Source organism: Brienomyrus brachyistius, chromosome 3 (assembly GCF_023856365.1).
Source record: "Brienomyrus brachyistius isolate T26 chromosome 3, BBRACH_0.4, whole genome shotgun sequence".
NCBI lineage: Eukaryota > Metazoa > Chordata > Actinopteri > Osteoglossiformes > Mormyridae > Brienomyrus > Brienomyrus brachyistius.
In genome coordinates this window covers 24,635,679-24,654,417 of record NC_064535.1, presented here as the reverse complement: position 1 = coordinate 24,654,417, position 18,739 = coordinate 24,635,679, and the positions used below count along the sequence as shown (strand labels likewise).

Sequence of the window (18,739 nt, the reverse complement as noted above, 5' to 3'; positions counted from 1 at the left end):
AACGTAACCCCTTTGTGTCTGTGTGTGTTCCTGCTGTCATGGCAGCAGTTACTGTATGTGTGGGCTAGGAGAATTTTTCACACTCTATAAAGGTCGTATTCATGTCTGTTTTTGGAGAGAATGCATCCAGAGCATGTCCACTTTCCGTGCATTGGATGGAAAAGTGCTTGGCACTCAGATCAATGCCTCTCCTCCTCACACAGCCTGGCTACTGACCCTAACTCTGGAAACAGTCCACCGTGGCAAGGCTGCGATAGCCCACTCTCCACAAAACCGCACTTCAGCATGGATATTCGGGGGCCAGCGTCCAATTCCATACCTCTAGTTTGATACTATTACAACAGATGAAACATTTTCTGTGTTGTTCGATGCAGGAAAACACACGTTGGGTTTTGTGTGTGCATCCGTGACATTGTTATTAGATGTTTGCGTCGGACAATTTAAATGTCTGCATGAAATACCGGGAAAAATATCCCACCCGCCTGGAGATGATTTATCTATCTACAAAGAAATAAAACATGCAATGTTTTTTTTTTGCGAAGATCCACACGGTAGGTATGATGATTAATAATTAATTTAAATGTCTCCTGTAGAGGCATGAATACCAGAGTCGAGGACATTAATAGAGATCATCCAATACCCAAGACTCTCTGGTCCTGCTTGACTCTCAGCCTTGTGTCCTTCCTTGCTACCCCCAGCTTCTGGAGTGCAGAGACCGGGTGCAGGAGCTGGAGGAGGCCGTGGCAGACCCAGCCCGGGACAACCGCATTCGGAGCCTGGCTGGGGAAGACCCCACGCCTGCAAAGCTGTCCAAGAAGATTGAACAGGTCTGGACTGATGAGGATGGTGATAATAATAGTCATTGTGGTAATGCTCCTCTGTAGGTTATTCACCTGCAAGCCTGCTTAATATACCATGACCCAGCGTGAAGCAACAGTGGTTTCTTGTTCAGACATTTTAAAGCTGCTTCTTTGGTTAGCTGGAGGAACATCTGGCCGAGCAGGAGAATCAGCTGCTGGAGAAGGAGCTGCTGTACGAACAAGTAACCCGGCTCTGCGAGAGAATTCAGGCCAAAGCCGAGAACGGCAAGCAGGACACGCTGGATCTAGCCAAGAAGGTAGGGCCTCCTCTCCATACACGTTCGAATCTCCAGTGCAAAATACTTAGCATCATACGTGCACGTTCTCCCACTGGGTTGGCCCCCGCTCTCCCTGTAACAGGTAAATAAGGTGCAGGGGCGTATCAAAGACACGACGCGGAAGATGATGGCATTGCTGTCGGAGCTGTCCATGCAGCAAGCCACTGCCATGACCCTGCAGCAGGAGCTGAAGAACAGGGAACGCCATCTGGACTCCTGCTGCACACGGCTGGAACAGGGCCTGCCTCCCTCGCCCGACATGGAGTTAGAGTGGCAGCGTGCCCAGAGTGATAAACACCATCGCAAGGCATTCCTTCAGGAGAGGGCCAGGGTGAGGAGAAGCTCACAGGCCACACATGCTAGGGAATAATAAATTTTTATTGTATTTTTTTATTCATTTTTCACAGTTAACATGCACAATGAATAGCTAGTAATCTCAATAAGAACTCACAGTACTGTTGTCTTATCTTGAGACAAAGATCAGATTGTCAGACGAATAAGGATGTTCTATTAACCAAAAGAAAGAAGTTCTATTTTTTCACATATTACAGACAGCTACAACACGATCAATGTTATGCTACTCAGATTACAAATTGTGTCATTGTGACATCATGTCAGGAAATACCCCACAGCTATAATCCTTATGGGGGCCTTCCCCTGAACCGTACCACCCCGTGTTTCAGCTCTGAAATGTGCTCCCTGCTTTCTCACAGCTCATGGAAGAGGAGAAGAGGAACCAGCTCCCGGACGGCACATACACCACGGCTGAACCACGGCCCAACTCCTACCTTCCCCAGGGGGCCGAGCTCCCCCTGCCTCGGCCCTATGGAGCCCTGGCCCCCTTCAAACCCACTGAGCTGGGCAGCAACATGAGGCACATCCGCAAGCCTGAACCCAAGCCCATTGAGATATAGGTCCACCCACCAAAACGCCAACCACCACCAACACCCCTATCATGACCTAGAGCCGCCCACTGGCAAAGATCCATTCCTGTATTAAGTATGTATATACAATATTTTATGAAGTATACACTTCTTCCAAAGGCATCGTGTTGTAATTTATTTACCATGCTATGCCACTACACTTATTTTCCAGTCTCACCAATAACAACATCAAGCGATGCTGGAAAGATCTTTTACAGGGGATCTCAGTTAGGAGGCCAAGGCGAGCAGTCAGTTTGCACTCAGATGCTCACAAAGGGGGGCGAAGAAAAATACCCCCAGAGAAGCCGCTTGTGTTTTCATTGGCTTGGGAATAAATGCATTTCAAAAGTCCAGGAAGATCATGTTTTACAGCAGCACTCAGAGGCACGTTCCCCCAACTGAACATGGAGAACAAACACTTACAATAAACACAAGGCATGCTGAAATATGGTCGTAATAAGGCTGAAAGGACACCATTTAAATTAGCGGCAAGTTGCACAGAAATATTACATGTGTTAGAAAGATCCCTTTTTTCCTAGTTTGTTATTATAGAAGATGCATATTATTACTTCATGTGGGAAATATAAATTTAGAAGGTATTTCTGGAGGACAGCATTGAACAACAAAGACAAACTGACTTCAATTGCACGCACAGATGATGAGAGTCAAGTGGTTTGTACGTAGCTGCTTCATAAACAAAGACATTGGTTTCTATAGTTACATAATGATGTATCAACAGTACAGCCATCCATAACTGCCATCTGGTTCCTAAGGTGTGTCACCTCTACTGTGACCAGTGACCAAAGTGTTTTCCTGTGCTGCTGCCATTGCCTGGAAGTTCCATCTTCACTTGTCCTCCAAACCAAGTAGGATCATGGTCTGCTTCAGTGCAGTCTCCTCCACAAACCTGGCATCCACATTCTCCTGCCCTTCAAATGGGTTCAGAACTGCGGAGCACATTTACAGGCACTCAGTACACAAAGTGATATTTGGAAGGATGCTGCAGAAAGTGCCGCTTACCTTGACTTTCTACATCGGAGAGAATCTTGACCAAGTAGGTGAGAGGTAGGAATTCTGGGGAGCAGCTTGACTTCTCACTGTCCAGAGAAGTAGTGCCCTGGAAGACGTCAAATGTTAATTTTTCAGCTCTCTACCTCAAAGGCACACAAATTCATTTTAAAAAAAGCAGAGAGTAGATGGAAAAAACGGATACTTTGGTCTTGCGTTTTTCAAGCAGTTCTTTGACGTAGCCCCTGGATATGCTGGCAGAAGTGATGGGATGGTCCCAGAGCTGACAGGTCTTCTGCTCCATTGGCTGAAAACAACACACTCAGGATAAGAAGTGGGTAACATTCTTTCATAGTCATCGTAACCTAGTAATGGAAGATCTGGCCCCATCAAAGGTCAACTGAAACCACTTTATCAAGTGCTGAAGATGACCAGATGTTAAATTTACAAGGTATCTGGTATTTCTTACCCCAAAAACCCTGGCAAAGCACCCCCCCCTCCATTTAAAAGAAAAAACAGTCCATTAATCTGGCATTTACAATTGCACAAAAGCATTAAGACACGTGTTGTTTTATTCCAGGATTTGTTTGTTTGCCTTTGCTATTGGACATGAAGCAGCTGTTAAAAACGGATTACCTCTGGAAGTCTCTTCATGATGCTAAATTTCAGCCCCTCGTTGTCAGGGCTGTTGTCGAGATCTGAAAAAACACACAAACAGAGCGGTAATTCGAATCAAAGCTTTAGCTATTCCAGGTATAGCCCTACCCTTGCGCGTAATTATCTTCAAGGGTTTACTGGAAGAAAATCACTAAATACAGCTGTTCCTCAAAAAACCCTAAAACTCTCAATGAAAGTATGTATAAATTGTGTATTTTTCAAAGCTTAAATTAAAGAAATAATCTTGATCATAAAAAATACCAAAAAAAAGAATTATGTCCACCAAAAAAATAAATATGTATAGCCCTCTCGATCGCCACATCCACCCATCCAGCTATTTTCTGTAACTGCTCATCCTGTTCAGTGTCACGGCGAGGCTAATGGCGCAAGGTAGGGAACAAACCAGGAGGGGGCGCCAACCTATCGCAGGGCACACTCACATGCCATTCACTCACACATGCACACGTATGGGCAATTTGGTGACTCCAATTAGCCTCAGGATGTTTTTGGACTGTGGGGGGGGGAACCAGAGTATCTGGAGGAATCCAAACAAGGATATCCATCCATCTACTATACTCACTTGTCCTATGCAGGGTCGCAGGAATATGGAGTCAATCCCAGAAACTGCAGGCACACGGCCGGGAATAACCCAGGACGGGACGGTAATCCGTCACAAGGAAATTACAGAAATATATACAGATCACATGTACCTTAGTGGGGCGAGCGTGCGTTTGCACAGAGAGGCCTACCTGTCATGAGGCGCGAGACGAAGGGCTCGGTCAGCTGCAGCAGGCCGTGGTCCACGTACTGCATGAAGGTGTATCGGGGGAGGCAGCGCATGCCCAGTACGCTCAGCAGGGTGTGGTATCCTGCAGCAGGAAACCACGTTTTACTGGGAAGCACTGAAACCAGCGAAATGCTTTTCCTTATACCGTCAAGTATAATGACACGCAAGTCAAAAATTTGATAGTTCAGGTGCAGGGAGTTAAAATCCAGACCAAGATTTTGTTTCAACCAACCAGTTGAGTCACAATCAAAGAGTACTCAACTGTTTGGATAAAAGAAAATCCTGATATGGATTTTTACTCTCTGGACCTGAACTGTCCACCTTTGGTTAAAAGTAAAAGTGAGATTGTACCATACAGATATGGCCATGCTCACACACAGGTGGGAGGCTTGCTGTGGACCCTTAGGATGCTCACCTATCAAGCTCCCAGTCTGTGTTCTGTATTTGCTATTGGAAGTTATCATCACATATTTTTCACCAGATTTCAGTTGAGGGGGGATGGGTGGTGATCTTACCTGGGGGGAGAGGCAGGCAGAGTCCAGCTGTGGCCTCCAGGATGCGTGTCATCATATGGAAGACAGCCCACTCTGAGGCACTGCCCTGCTGTGCCCTGGGACAGAGATGCACAGAGAAGAATCACACAAAAGACCAGCCCGAGGGCAACCACGCACAACCACCCACCCCCCAGCACCAGCAGCTGGTCGTCACGCACTTACACAGACAGGACCCCCAGTTCCAGTTTGTATTTCCCCCATAAGGCTTCCAGAAGGTGCCTGACCAGCTTCAGCTAGGTGAGAAAGGGAGTTCAGGGGTCAACAAAGGTCATGTTGGAGACTCAGACTGAACCCTGACATCCCATTGGTTAATCCCTTGTAGGGCTGGGCTAAACAGATGCAACACAGATCCACACTAGTCTATTCTATTCCGTCTCCACAGAAGTCAGAGGAAATGGGAGTTACTTTAGCGTGACACCCACTTCCCACAGCCATCTCCATATGCTCTTTACAGTCTGGACCATCTGCCCTGATTGTTGGGCCAATCGTTTCCCTTTGAAGGACCCAGCTGCGCTCACAACACGACATCACAGACGCTCTCGTTTCATCGCCAGACATGAAGGATGTTACGCCGATTACGCTCATGACAAAGCATTCATTTGCTGCACTGAATATCATATTTATGATAAAACACTGACAGGAGGCGACCTGGAGGGCGTTAGAGGGTGAAAGTATGAGGTTAAAACCCTTGGCAGGTTAATTCAGATACAGAAGAGTATTGCGTCTGTCTGCACTTTACGTACCTTTTTGCTAAGGGATTAATAAAGTTTATCTTATGACAATGGAAGAATACTGACCAGATTAGTCACATAGCTAACAACCAGCCTCTCGATCTTTTTCTTCCCTAGACGGGGCAAGTGGCGGTTCATGTGTTCTCTCAGTTTGTCCACCATCTAAAACGGCAACAGCAAAGATAAAACATCAGCGTGCCAACACGAATAAATAGGGTTTTTCCATTTTGAGTTCGACCGCAGTGATATTCATGCTGAAGTTGTCCTTCAGAAGCTGAGAAACACTGATTCTCATTCCTGAGGAGAACTTTAGGACAAGCAGTATAATACACTCCTTACTGACTGGTGCCTCCATGCAGTGGCAGTCAGTCGTACTGTAGACGAAGGTCCAGAATGTTTATTTACTAACATTGTGAAACAATTAGTACTAAAAACCTACCAGTCCTATCAGCGCCCTCTGCTGGTGATCTTCATTGTGGAACAGCGGAACTACCTTCTTATCTGAGACACAGGAAGTCATTTCATAATTCAGTAATAAATATGCTTCTAAGCCCCCCCCCCCCCCACCACCACCACCACCACCACTTAGTCACTCGGCTTAAGTGACTTGCAGTTTTCATTACTTAGTTGTTGTAAATTCCAGTTAAGTATTTCCCCAGTGACACAACAGCAGTGATCTCTAGGGATGCAAACAGGAAATCTTCATATGCTATGAAATCGAGCTTCCTGCTGCTGTTAACATTTCGAAACCAAAAGGAACCGAAAGACTTTAGCCTGACTCTGTCAGCGTGTGCCAGGCTAAAACGCCTATTCCGGAGTCTCACCTAACTGCCAGGTGTCCACTACAGATAAGACTCTGCGGGAGCAACGTGAGAGAAACATGTGTTAAAAGCTGGAATTTCAACCAGAATTATAAATGCTGATCACCATGGTTACACACGCAGATATCACACTAAGCAAAGAACTTCTATGTTTTCTGATAAATGTCACCCTCTGACATCACCATACAGAACAGGAAGTACAATGACTCCAACAAGCTCTAGCAGTCTTCTGTATATTTTAACAGCAGTTGGTTGGAGGATCAGTGTACTGAAGCGAATACAGCAGTAACCCTGAACCAGAGAGGCTCCTCTGCAGTGTCCTTCCCCCCAGTCAGCCGTCATCTCTGCACTTTCACTTCCTCATCCATGCCTCACGCCCCACACCACCTACTTTTTGGTGTTTTCCTCTATGTTACGTAAAGGTCGTGAAGACTTCTTCCCCTCCAGCCTCTGGGGGGGGCAAAGAAAATGACAGAAACACCCAATGTCTCCACTGCCTCCTCTTGGTTTTCGCATAAAGAGGGCGAGGTGTGCGGCCTTCCCATTTGTGATCTTTTCAGCAGCATTTAACTTTTTAATGGACAAAAGGGAGGACAAATGTTCTTGCAAAGCCAACAGCAGACATGGTCAGCAGAATAAAAGGCTAGAATCTATCTGTATGTAACAGGCCTAGTGTGTGACGCCAGTACTACAGGTTCCCCAGTCCCTCACCAGCTCTGCCTGCAGTCTGGTCCACTCTGCCCGCATTGCTGAGGTTCTGAACCGCGGGTTTGGGACAGCCTCAAAGTACTTCATCCTCTCTGCATTCCACTGCAGCTCTTCCCAGTATCCCCGGAGATTCTGGGCCTTTCCGAACAGAACCATAAAAGCAAAGTTTAGGCTAGAACTCGTAAAATTGTTTCCAGCTTTATTCTGAATGTTTCTATTTGGTCTAAGAGTCAATAAAACAAGATTAAGATTAAACAGCAGTTCTATGGCAATGTATGAATTTTCAGAAAAGTTTAATAGCTACATCAGGGTCTAATTCGTAAGAGGAAAAAAAACACCTACCAACTGAACCCAGGTAAACCTCACCTTTCCCCTGAACAAGGGTGGAGGCAGAAGGTCGGAGGTGAACCTCACCCCTGGAATGAGCTTCAGGCCATCAGACAGTTCCTGAAAGCACCCACTGCTTCAAATGGTGTTTGGGGCAAAAAAAATCACTGAACAGGTTTAAACAGACTCTGTGGGTGCTTGGTGCATCCAACCGAATGCTCTTCGTGGATTTCAATATCAAAAACTTCTCTTGTTTTCCTCCCTGGGGCGAAGTCAAATTTTCATTTTTTGTTAGATGTTTGTGTGATCTGAATATAACGTGTCACCCACAGACTTTACGAGGTCATGTGTCACTGCCGCCAGTTTGTAGGTTACCTTGAAGTGACTGATTTAATCTATGAATATTGTGCATGGTAATATCCAAATAAGGACATTAATGAAACAGTTACAAGGTAGGAGAACAGACATCAAACCCCTTCAGGCCAACCCCTCACCTTCTTCTCAAACAGAGACGAATATGGCAGAACTTCCACGTTGTCCAGACTAGGAGACTGCTGGTATATCGTCCTGTACAGCGAGGCTGTCGATAGATGATCTTTCTCATCTGCACTATCTTAAAGATGATAATCAAGCAACGATGCCAGAGGTCATTGGGATGCTCCGGTTGCTCACCCAACATGAACTCCTGGATCTGATCGAAGGATTCGAGGGGCATCACACTCTCACAGATCCAGTCTACAACCTGTGTCGAACAACAAGCCAGTTGAGCGGACTGTGGTCCGTCATGCCTGGGCAGTGTACCAGAACCTGACTGGGTCTGCCAGAGGCTCCAATCACAAAGCAGCCACATGACATGATTACTATCCTTTTTTTTTTAACCCTGCCTCCAGACAGGAACCCACACAGGACTGACCCTCTGCTTGACCTCACCTGCCTTTCCATATCAGGGTCGGGGCCCATGTGTCCCAGCAGGCAGTGCAAAGCAGCCAACCGCTGAGCATCCGGGCCAGGCTGCCGTAGCAGCTGCAGTAGGACTGGACTGCTAAGGTCTGCCCAGTACATGCGTCCCATGTGCGGGTCCAAAAAGGTGGCCCAGGGAAAGGTCAGAACCAGGCAGCCTGGGGACAGTGGACCCAAACTGGCACCGGCACCTGATGGCCCAAAGGAAATAGTTATAATGTGCCAGGATGCCCTGAGTCATGTGATCTACAGCCATATGTGCTATAAACATCAAGAATACACCAGACCAGGGAACAAATGGTATTATCACCCAAATTCCTCAGGTCAGATTCCAGTTCTCGAGGGACAGATTTCATTAAACTCAACAGACACTTAATTTGCACGCAACTGACCTGAAATGTCATGTGAGGTGACATAATTCATATAATAACAGCAAGTCAAAAGTACGGTTGAGCAAAAGCCAGTTGAGCCCCTTGAGGGTATACTGATACTAGGTGATCTGTACCAAGTCTGGTACATCTGCTTGAAGAGCTGGGCCTGGGCACGGACCAGTTGGACTCGGGCACGGTATGCATCCAGTGTGATTGTTAACTATGTCCAAACACGGAACGCAGACATGACATCAGTGATGTGACTGGCACATGCATGCACACATGTACACTACACACCTGGTGTCACGGGAACGGCGGCAGCGATCGCGAGCAGAGCGGCGATCGTGCGGAAGGAGCAGGCAGGCAAGCGGGATACGGGAAAACGGGGTTTATTCTTGGCACGAAGGCAGGGACACAGGGCGAGAACAGACATCGGGCAACATCAATGACAGACCCGGGTTAGTACAAATCAGGAACTTAAATACATGAAACAAGGCAGCAGGAAACAAGACACGACTGGGCACGATCAGGAAATCACACGTGGGTAATTAGGGGGCGTGGCACACACGAGGAGCGGACGTCACAGAACCCCCCCCCCAAAGGCGCGCTACACCGGGCGCGCCAAGGAAGGGGGCGACGGACAGGACGAGGCAGAACAGGACCAGAAAGACAAGAGCAAAAAAATCAACGGGGAACAGGGAACAAGACAGACAGGCAAAACTGACAAAGAGGCAGGAGCCAGGACAGGACACTACACAAGACAGGAAAAGCCGACAGACAGACCAGGAAGGGAGAAACAGAGGGAACAGGCGGAACAAAAGGAGCGGGAGTGACGGGAGGGAACGACGGGAAACCAGGAACAGAGCGGGGCGGAACAAAGGGACCAGGAACAGAGGACGGCGGGACAAAGGCAGGAGGAGGAACAAAGACAGGCGGGACAGGGACAGGAAAGAAGGGAGAGAAGGAGGAGGAAGGAAGGGGAGCCCGAGGGAGCCCCAGCGGGCGACGGGAGGCAGCCGGAGGGGCCGCAGGCGGCCGGGAGGCCGGAGCCGGAGGGGACCTCGGAGGGGCCGAGGAGGCAGGGCGAGGGACCCGCGGAGGGGCCAGGGAGGAAGCAGGAGGGAGCACCGGGGAAGGGGACGAGGGAGCAGGAGGGGCCCACGGCGAAGGCCCGGAGGAGGGGGGAGCCGCAGCAGGCGGCGACGTCCGGTGGAGGGCCGGAGGTAGGGGCCCCGCAGGCAACCGAGGAGCCGCCGTCGGGGAGCCCGCAGGCGACCGACCAGGCACCGGAGGGGGGAGCGAGGCAGGGTGACGAGGCATCGGAGGGGGACCCGTAGGCGACAGCCGACCCGGAGGGCCAGGACCTGCAGGCGCCAACCGAGCCAGAGCGCAGGCGAGGGAGGGCGAGCCAGGGGGCAGGGCGGGAGGGACCCCAGTCCGACGTCTGTGTCCCCTCCCTCTGCGGGACACAGACATACCGACCCCCGGTCGGGGTCGATGTCGCCGGGGTGAGGGTGAAGGAGTCACAGGAGCGGGGCCAGGGACAGGAGCGGGGCCAGGGACAGGAGCGGGGCCAGGGACAGGAGCTGGCTGCAGTGGGGGCGCCTGCCCGGGAGCTGCAGCAGATGGCTGCAGTGGGGGCACCTGCCCGGGAGCTGCAGCAGGCGGCTGCAGTGGGGGCGCCTCTGCAGGAACAGGAGCGCGGTCAGGAACAGGAGCTGGCTGCAGTGGGGGCGCCTGCCCGGGAGCTGCAGCAGGCGGCTGCAGTGGGGGCGCCTGCCCGGGAACTGCAGCAGGCGGCTGCAGAGGGGGCGCCTGCCCGGGAGCTGCAGCAGGCGGCTGCAGAGGGGGCGCCTCTGCAGGAACAGGAGCACGGTCAGGAACAGGAGCTGGCTGCAGTGGGGGCGCCTGCCCGGGAGCTGCAGCAGGTGGCTGCAGTGGGGGCGCCTGCCCGGGAGCTGCAGCAGGCGGCTGCAGTGGGGGCGCCTCTGCAGGAACAGGAGCACGGTCAGGAACAGGAGCTGGCTGCAGTGGGGGCGCCTGCCCGGGAGCTGCAGCAGGTGGCTGCAGTGGGGGCGCCTGCCCGGGAGCTGCAGCAGGCGGCTGCAGAGGGGGCGCCTCTGCAGGAACAGGAGCACGGTCAGGAACAGGAGCTGGCTGCAGTGGGGGCGCCTGCCCGGGAGCTGCAGCAGGCGGCTGCAGAGGGGGCGCCTCTGCAGGAACAGGAGCACGGTCAGGAACAGGAGCTGGCTGCAGTGGGGGCGCCTGCCCGGGAGCTGCAGCAGGTGGCTGCAGTGGGGGCGCCTGCCCTGGAGCTGCAGCAGGCGAAGGGGGCTGTGCAGGCAGCGAAGGCGGCTGCGCAGGCGGCTGCACGGGAGCGGGGTCCGCCGGCACAGGAGGCGGCTGCTCGGGCTGAGCAGGGGCTGCAGGCACAGGAGGCGGCTGCTCGGGCTGAGCAGGGGCTGCAGGCACAGGAGGCGGCTGCTCGGGCTGAGCAGGGGCTGCAGGCACAGGAGGCGGCTGCTCGGGCTGAGCAGGGGCTGCAGGCACAGGAGGCGGCTGCTCGGGCTGAGCAGGGGCTGCAGGCACAGGAGGCGGCTGCTCGGGCTGAGCAGGGGCTGCAGGCGGCGGGACCGGCAGGTCCCGTGCGGGCAAGACGGACGTGGTCCCTTTAAGTGCCCGGGGCACACGCGGGATAGCGTCCCGCACCGCGCGGGCCCCCTTGTTGGCCAGCCGCTCGGGCCGGAAGTAGTAGCTCCGCGGCGGCTGGGTGCTCTCCCCGGACTGGGGAAGCTGCCAGCGCAGGCAGCTTAGCTGCGGTGATGACGTCGAGGTCAGCCGGGGAGTCCTCCAATTCCCCGGTTAGGAGAGAAGCGGGGATGAGCGCGCACGCTCCCAAAACGATTGCAGGGGCGATCGCGTGCTTCTTCTTCTTCTTCTTCTTCCTCTTTGTCACGGTGTCCGCGGGAGGCTGCTCCACGTCCGACAGGACGGACGGCTGGGGAACAACCTCCGGGACGCACCGTGCGTCCAGCCCCAACCTCCGCGCTGTTAGGCGCTGAACCAGCTGGTTGAGGTGGGAGCGCACCTCTCCTAGACGATGCCCGCCCTCCGATGGGGACATCGCCAGCAGGAGATCGCAGCTGTCGGTGGCCAATTGCAGCGCGACGGGGTCCTCCTGGACGTCGGGCTGGTTCAGCCAGTAGTGTACCTCTTGCAGCAGACCGAGACGTTGGCTCTCGGTCTGCTGCTGTGCCTTGTTGAGTTGGTCTGTCATTCTGTCACGGGAACGGCGGCAGCGATCGCGAGCAGAGCGGCGATCGTGCGGAAGGAGCAGGCAGGCAAGCGGGATACGGATAAACGGGGTTTATTCTTGGCACGAAGGCAGGGACACAGGGCGAGAACAGACATCGGGCAACATCAATGACAGACCCGGGTTAGTACAAATCAGGAACTTAAATACATGAAACAAGGCAGCAGGAAACAAGACACGACTGGGCACGATCAGGAAATCACACGTGGGTAATTAGGGGGCGTGGCACACACGAGGAGCGGACGTCACACCTGGAAGGAATGGATCGGGTAGGCTGTACAGATTGGGTAGGCTGTACAGATTGGGTAGGCTGTACAGATTGGGTAGGCTGTACAGATTGGGTAGACACAAATTAACAAAACACTGTGGCAAAGGGATCACTTTGGTCTATGGCAGAGGTACAGTATTTATTGGAAATTTGAGCTGATGAGAGTACCCAGGAACAAGTGGATGCAACACAAAAATTCTGATATCTGGTAAAATATGGGACTATTTTCAAATATGCAGCCCAACTGGATGAAAATTGTTGCATTGTATATTCGATAAATCTTTGAGGGCCATGTGTCACTGCACCCAAATATGTCACAAAATAAACAGGAAATGTTGCACAGTGATGACAAAGGTTTGCTTGAGCCCAGAACGTTAAGTGCAATGTGACCAGCAGGGGGAGTGGGGAGGAGGGACAGTTGTGCTCGGGTACGGTACAAGGTAACCGTGCCAAATGTGGGTATACCCTTAAGTAGCTATGGAGACACGATTAAGCCTTATATGCATCCTCTCCATTAATGCTTTACAACCTCATTCTATATGGAATAAAAACAAGGAAACATGCACCCTGAAATGGACAACAAATGACTTGGCCTCACCTGAGAGGAAGAGGCTGTAGCATGGTAGGTCTTGCTGCCTGGCATTAATCAGGTGCAGGAAGCAATCGGCCAAGTACACCACAATGTAGTATCCTGGGAGAAACAGGGTTCTGCAATCAGTCAGACTACAGTCATGGAATAAGTGCTTCTACTAACCATGCTGAACTGTAAGAGGCCTGGGGACGAGAGCCCGGGGACAAGAGCCTGGAGACCTGACCTTGGGAACCAGAGCCCTGGAACCAGGATTGGGGACTAGAGCCTGGGAAACAAAGCCTACTTACCCAGTTGAAAGAAGAGTATTCTGGAGCTGCAGGTAAAGCCTTCTGCTCGGGCCACAGTGTAGGTCCTACTGTAGCCTAAAAGAAGAGGAGTGCTAGCTCACATAGTACGCTTGTATATGTGCATACATACCATTGCATCCCCTGACCTAGTACACACATTTCTGTACATACTTATTAAGTATGACTTACAAGGCTGTAGGAGGGTTTGCAGTGGATGATCCCCTTCCCCTCAGGCAATTTTTTAGGCATGATTTCAAAACAGCGGAATAGCGTTGCTTTTGAAAACGTCTCCAAAATATTGCATATTGCAGTATATAATGTTTGGACAATAGGCTGTCCATTTAACAATAACCAAGACAGCAAATAGGTTTAAGGTACACATACAATGATAATATGTGGCATCACTAATACCGCAGGTACTGGATGATGCCAGTCACAAAAATTGCATCTTTGTATGCAAGGCAGATGCGTTAAATTATCTCCTAATGTGAGAAATGGACTAAGCTACCACTGAGCAGCAGACACCACGTACCTGCGTACAAACGCGATCGTGTACGTAATGTGCTCGTTACGTACCTCTGTGCACAAACGCGATCGTGTACGTAATGTGCTCGTTACGTACCTCTGTGCACAAACGCGATCGTGTACGTAATGTGCTCGTTACGTTCCTCTGTGCACAAACGCGATCGTGTACGTAATGTGCTCGTTACGTTCCTCTGTGCACAAACGCGATCGTGTACGTAATGTGCTCGTTACGTTCCTCTGTGCACAAACGCGATCGTGTACGTAATGTGCTCGTTACGTACCTCTGTGCACAAACGCGATCGTGTACGTAATGTGCTCGTTACGTACCTCTGTGCACAAACGCGATCGTGTACGTAATGTGCTCGTTACGTTCCTCTGTGCACAAACGCGATCGTGTACGTAATGTGCTCGTTACGTTCCTCTGTGCACAAACGCGATCGTGTACGTAATGTGCTCGTTACGTTCCTCTGTGCACAAATGCGATCGTGTACGTAATGTGCTCGTTACGTTCCTCTGTGCACAAACGCGATCGTGTACGTAATGTGCTCGTTACGTACCTCTGTGCACAAATGCGATCGTGTACGTAATGTCCTCATTAGCACAGAGATGTTGACTGTAGCATATGCACATGCTCCCTGTGGGAGGGGTTAAAGGCAGAATTAAATTCATGACACAGAAAAATGTGAGGTTTCTGGAACCCCCCCTCCCCCAGAAGGAAATCACAAGACAACTGAACATTGATAGCACATCTCTTACTCAAGAATTTTATAAAATCAATATCTGGAATATTCAATCAAGTAATGTCCTGCCTGTCACTAATTTCCTAATGATTTACTAAGCATTTTCAGAATGAAGTTTCTATGCAGCCAACCCTCACCCAGTCCCCACCTAAAGAGGTGCACCAACTCTGCTAAAAGGCAATCACATGAATTACAGTGACAGTGAAAGTGCTTGGATTCTGGAATCAGAATCGTCAGTGAATGATCACGGCAGAAGCGGCTTGTTGCGATTCCTCACTTTGATTGTGCTGAGCGTCACGAGTGGCCGTTTAGCATTCACACTTACTTTCTGGAAGTTTCATGAGCCAGGGTCAGTGAGTGTGTGAAGGATGCGAAAGTAAAACAAAAACAGTGAAACTGCGTTCAAATTCACATGCGACAACTGACGGCATCTCTTCCAGAGAAGACACTAACCTGTTTTGCTCGTGAGCACGACCAAGTTCAACCCCTCATCTTCCACTTTGCCATCTTTGTAATAGTCATAGCCCAAGTTAACAAACCTAGAAGTCAGACACAAGCTGCAATCTCAGAAAAGCCACAAAACATAAATTCACACAAAAGCAAAAGGCAAGAAATCAGAATGCAGAAGAATCTATAGCAACTAATACTTCTGTATCCAATTTACATTTTTTATGACTACATTCATTTTCAGCACAGTAATCTGCTTCTTCAGATCGCGTCTTTATGTTTTCCTCCATAATATTTCGTAAAGCAAATGAACATTTGTTGAGCAACATTACCAGTAGCTAGACGACCATCGAATTTAATTTACCTTGCAGACGCAAAGGGATTGGTAGCCAAGTCCACAGGGAGCTCAAACTTAATAAAACACAAATCAAAATTAATAAAACATAAACCAAAATTTTGCGTGAACGCCAGCAACAATCGCTAATTCCTCTTTCTGAAGATGCTGAGTTTAGACCGTCGGAGTTTGAAATTAAAGACTTTTTGTAGAAGCAAAATAGGCAAAGCTCACCACAGTTTCACAATTGCAGTCTGGGTAAAACTGCAGACATTTTACTATGGGCCTTTCCTGAATAAAAAAAAAAGACAGAGATAAAAATAATAATGCAGCATCAACAGAAAAAGGGAACGAACATTAGGAATTAGGAGGAACCAGAAACTATACAAAAAGAACAATGAACGTCTCTGCTTTTTAAAGGTCAGCACTGATCTCAGCACTAAAAAGGCTAGTTCATATTTCTCTGCACAAACGCAATGCTTGTGTCTGCGTACAAGGAAACGTTCACAGTTCTCTGGTCAAGCCGCACACTTTGCACATGCACGCAACATGTTATTTTTATATTTTTATTTTTGTGTCCCGTTTGTGTCCCACTTCTCTATGATTTACAAATTCAGAGGGTTGCCAACCTTGGTCAGCTGGCTTTCTTTCAATTCTAGACAAGTATGCGCACGCATTTACATGGGTGTAACAGTTATATTGCCTTGTAAGTAGTTTGTCGGGTCTGCAAACTACCACAACGCTCATGGGCAGCATCCATGTTGGTATTTAAAGTAGACGCTAGAGAATCGATCATGCACAGTGTGTCCAGAGCTGCGCGTACAGCGCTGCGTGGACAGAAATTAGAGTGCATCAGGCGTTTGTCCGCGGAAGCGCACAATGACATCAAATGTGTCATAAGAATTCAAGCGGAGACATTCACTAGTACGCATGCAGAGCAGTATGAACCAGCCGTAAGTGTGTATGGATTTGTATACCCTGGAGGTGATGTAAAAAAGTCTCTGTGTCTCTCCATCCCACTGCACCCAACTAAGTTCCTCTGCAATCCTATCTTTTGCCAGACGTTCTGGGTTCTGAATCACCTGAAACAGGACATATATATGGGATCATCGAAATTTCACAGGAAATTAACAATATCAACACGAATCAGGTAGGGTTGCAAAATTCTGGGAATTTTCTCATACATTCTCATTAATAGCAATGGAAAGTTCCCAACATGGAATATTTCCAAAATTTCCCATCCTAACTTCCCATGGAATGGAAAGTTTCCAGAGATTTTCTACCCCTTTGTAACCCAGGAAGCATTTTCACAATATCTGAGTAGCAAAAACAGACTACAGCTAATTGTTCTGCTGCAGAGAACTTACCACTCTATAGCCCTCTAGTTTCGTCAAGGGGATATGGAACTGCTCAACATCTGGAAGATGGGAGAAGAATACCCGTGCAAGCATAAGCATCTTTATAACCAACAGAGATGTCTTATATTTGTCCAGAAGTTCTGCATTAATGGGCAGATGAAACATTTGCAGATGACAAGAAACCACAGCAACAATGTCACTTACATCCATCTTCCACTATCAGCAACAGGTGGCTTTCAGTCACTAATCTCTTCCCAGGCTCAGGATACAGAAACTTGATGCAGAAATATTTCAAAAATCATTTCTAAAATATTGAAGGCACACTGATACAGTATGATGGCAAATAAGCCTATGAGGTAAATGTTAAACACCACCACGTCATATTCACACCCAGACAGTGCATTATGGATGTGATAGTTAAAATTGTACAGGCTGGGCTATAAATGTCAACAGACATATCTTGTGTCAAGCGATGGAACAAGAGTGTTTGACACAAAATGGCTTTCATTTTGCTGGGATTTATGCCACAAATTCCGGTACCTGCACTCTGACAGTGCAGTCGACAGCCTTCAAAACCTTGGTGTTGTTTATCGGCTGTATCTCAATGAGCAGTGTGAGAAACTTTGGCACTGAAAAACAGAAGAATGGGGGGGGCATTCAGGTTTATAAGTAACAGACACAGATCTGATCGCCACTGTGTACTATATTACAGTATTTACGGCATCGCCATAGTAACAGGATGACAGCACGTACCAGGTCTCAGGTGACCCTCCTTCTTTGACCTCTGTGACAGACTGACGGCTGTAAAAAAACATAATTACCGTTATACCTTCCAGCATGTCTAATTATAAAACAGAAGATGACAACACACTGGGCTAAGAGGCAATAAGAATCATCTTGAAATAAAATCAAACAGGACTAGACTGACCCAGGTACAGCTGACTCAGAATCAGAATTCATCCCCAGAGAAGGTGCCTACCCAGTAGAGTCTCCTCCTTGTTGACTGAGCAGCTACTGACCAACACATCCTCATCAAAAACATAGAGAAGCTGACAAGAGACAAGAAAGTGATTTACTCTCATGCTCCGTGTCTTCATGGGAAAGACACCTAGTCCTTCACCCCATACCTTATGCTCCTTCGTGTTGAGATCATATTTCCCTATTCTGGTCGTCCCAGGCGTTTCCTGTTAGGAAAAGTGTACAACTCAAGAAAGACGTTTGTGATAATGATAGTCAGAAAACAGTTTTAAATGGACTGGGAAATGCTGACATACTTTCCAGGAATATAGAACGCCCCCATCTCTCTCAACGTTGTGGATTCTCCCATTTGTTTCTGCTACTTAAGGAGTCAAAACATTAAATCACAGGTCCAAATCAAATCACTACCTGCGTACTACGAGATCAGGATGCAGCCACAATTCACTTGTGATGGTTAAAATCTCTTAAGTGCGTATTCCAAACTATATTCCTGATATAATTTACATAATGTTATGCTGCCTTCTTAGCAAACCGAAGACGAAAGTAAAACTTTTACTTTTGAAATAGGTATCGACTTAAATACTTGCCTTTCGCCTTTCCAGTTGAGTTGTCGTTTCTCAAAATATGCGAAAACACATCTTTCTGAAGATCGAAGGTTTTCTTTAAGTTAAGCATATGGGTTTATATATATTGACCACAACTGCGCTGTCAGCAATACGGGAGCAAAAGAATGCTGAGGACCTGTCAGAAATACATCGATTCACGTGTAAGTAGCACATGCAGAATGGTAATGTAAATAGTCCTTTTTTGATGCTCACTCGAATATTGATAGAGTAAGTTTTTCACGCAAGTGCAAAGGGCAAAGCGTTCCATAAGGAACCTCCCAGCTACTCTTTCCTTCGCCCCAATTCA

General features: G+C 48.9%; 2 protein-coding genes across 4 annotated transcripts in view; one reads left to right on the top strand and one right to left on the bottom strand.

The window, feature by feature from the left end:
- ccdc146 (coiled-coil domain containing 146) overlaps positions 1–2,052 on the top strand; it is a 15,690-nt gene extending 13,638 nt beyond the window's left edge. For both annotated transcript variants that reach the window (XM_049007346.1, XM_049007347.1), the window contains 4 exons: positions 699–827; positions 980–1,117; positions 1,221–1,469; positions 1,852–2,052. In XM_049007346.1, the coding sequence (XP_048863303.1) occupies positions 699–827; positions 980–1,117; positions 1,221–1,469; positions 1,852–2,052 (717 nt within the window). The remainder of the gene's footprint in view (positions 1–698; positions 828–979; positions 1,118–1,220; positions 1,470–1,851) is intronic.
- Positions 1,499–18,739, bottom strand: LOC125738432 (gamma-secretase activating protein). 2 transcript variants are annotated; one of them, XM_049007348.1, is made up of 31 exons: positions 18,415–18,739; positions 18,124–18,188; positions 17,977–18,033; positions 17,829–17,898; positions 17,603–17,650; positions 17,390–17,478; positions 17,054–17,123; positions 16,859–16,908; positions 16,469–16,573; positions 15,726–15,782; positions 15,522–15,568; positions 15,164–15,249; positions 14,528–14,605; positions 13,446–13,520; positions 13,165–13,257; positions 8,585–8,805; positions 8,327–8,396; positions 8,149–8,234; positions 7,694–7,774; positions 7,331–7,465; positions 7,011–7,069; positions 6,623–6,654; positions 6,238–6,299; positions 5,865–5,960; positions 5,230–5,300; positions 5,029–5,123; positions 4,476–4,595; positions 3,706–3,767; positions 3,275–3,376; positions 3,082–3,178; positions 1,499–3,008 (listed from the first exon to the last, which is right to left on the bottom strand). In XM_049007348.1, the coding sequence occupies exons 1-31, from the start codon at positions 18,500–18,502 to the stop codon at positions 2,908–2,910; spliced, it is 2,568 nt and encodes an 855-aa protein (XP_048863305.1). In that variant the 5' UTR covers positions 18,503–18,739; the 3' UTR covers positions 1,499–2,907. The 2 variants fall into 2 exon arrangements, with proteins under 2 accessions (XP_048863305.1, XP_048863306.1); XM_049007349.1 differs by having other exon boundaries at positions 18,124–18,185.

Bases quoted from the DNA above. Each gene is read 5' to 3' on its own strand.
- LOC125738432 (XM_049007348.1), bottom strand. From the start codon at position 18,502: ATGCTTAACTTAAAGAAAACCTTCGATCTTCAGAAAGATGTGTTTTCG. The intron at 16,909-17,053 runs GTAAGTGACATT...CCCATCTTCCAG, and splicing joins GCTGATAGTGGAAGATGGAT to ATGTTGAGCAGTTCCATATC. The intron at 15,783-16,468 runs GTATACAAATCC...TTTTTTATTCAG, and splicing joins TTTTTTACATCACCTCCAGG to GAAAGGCCCATAGTAAAATG.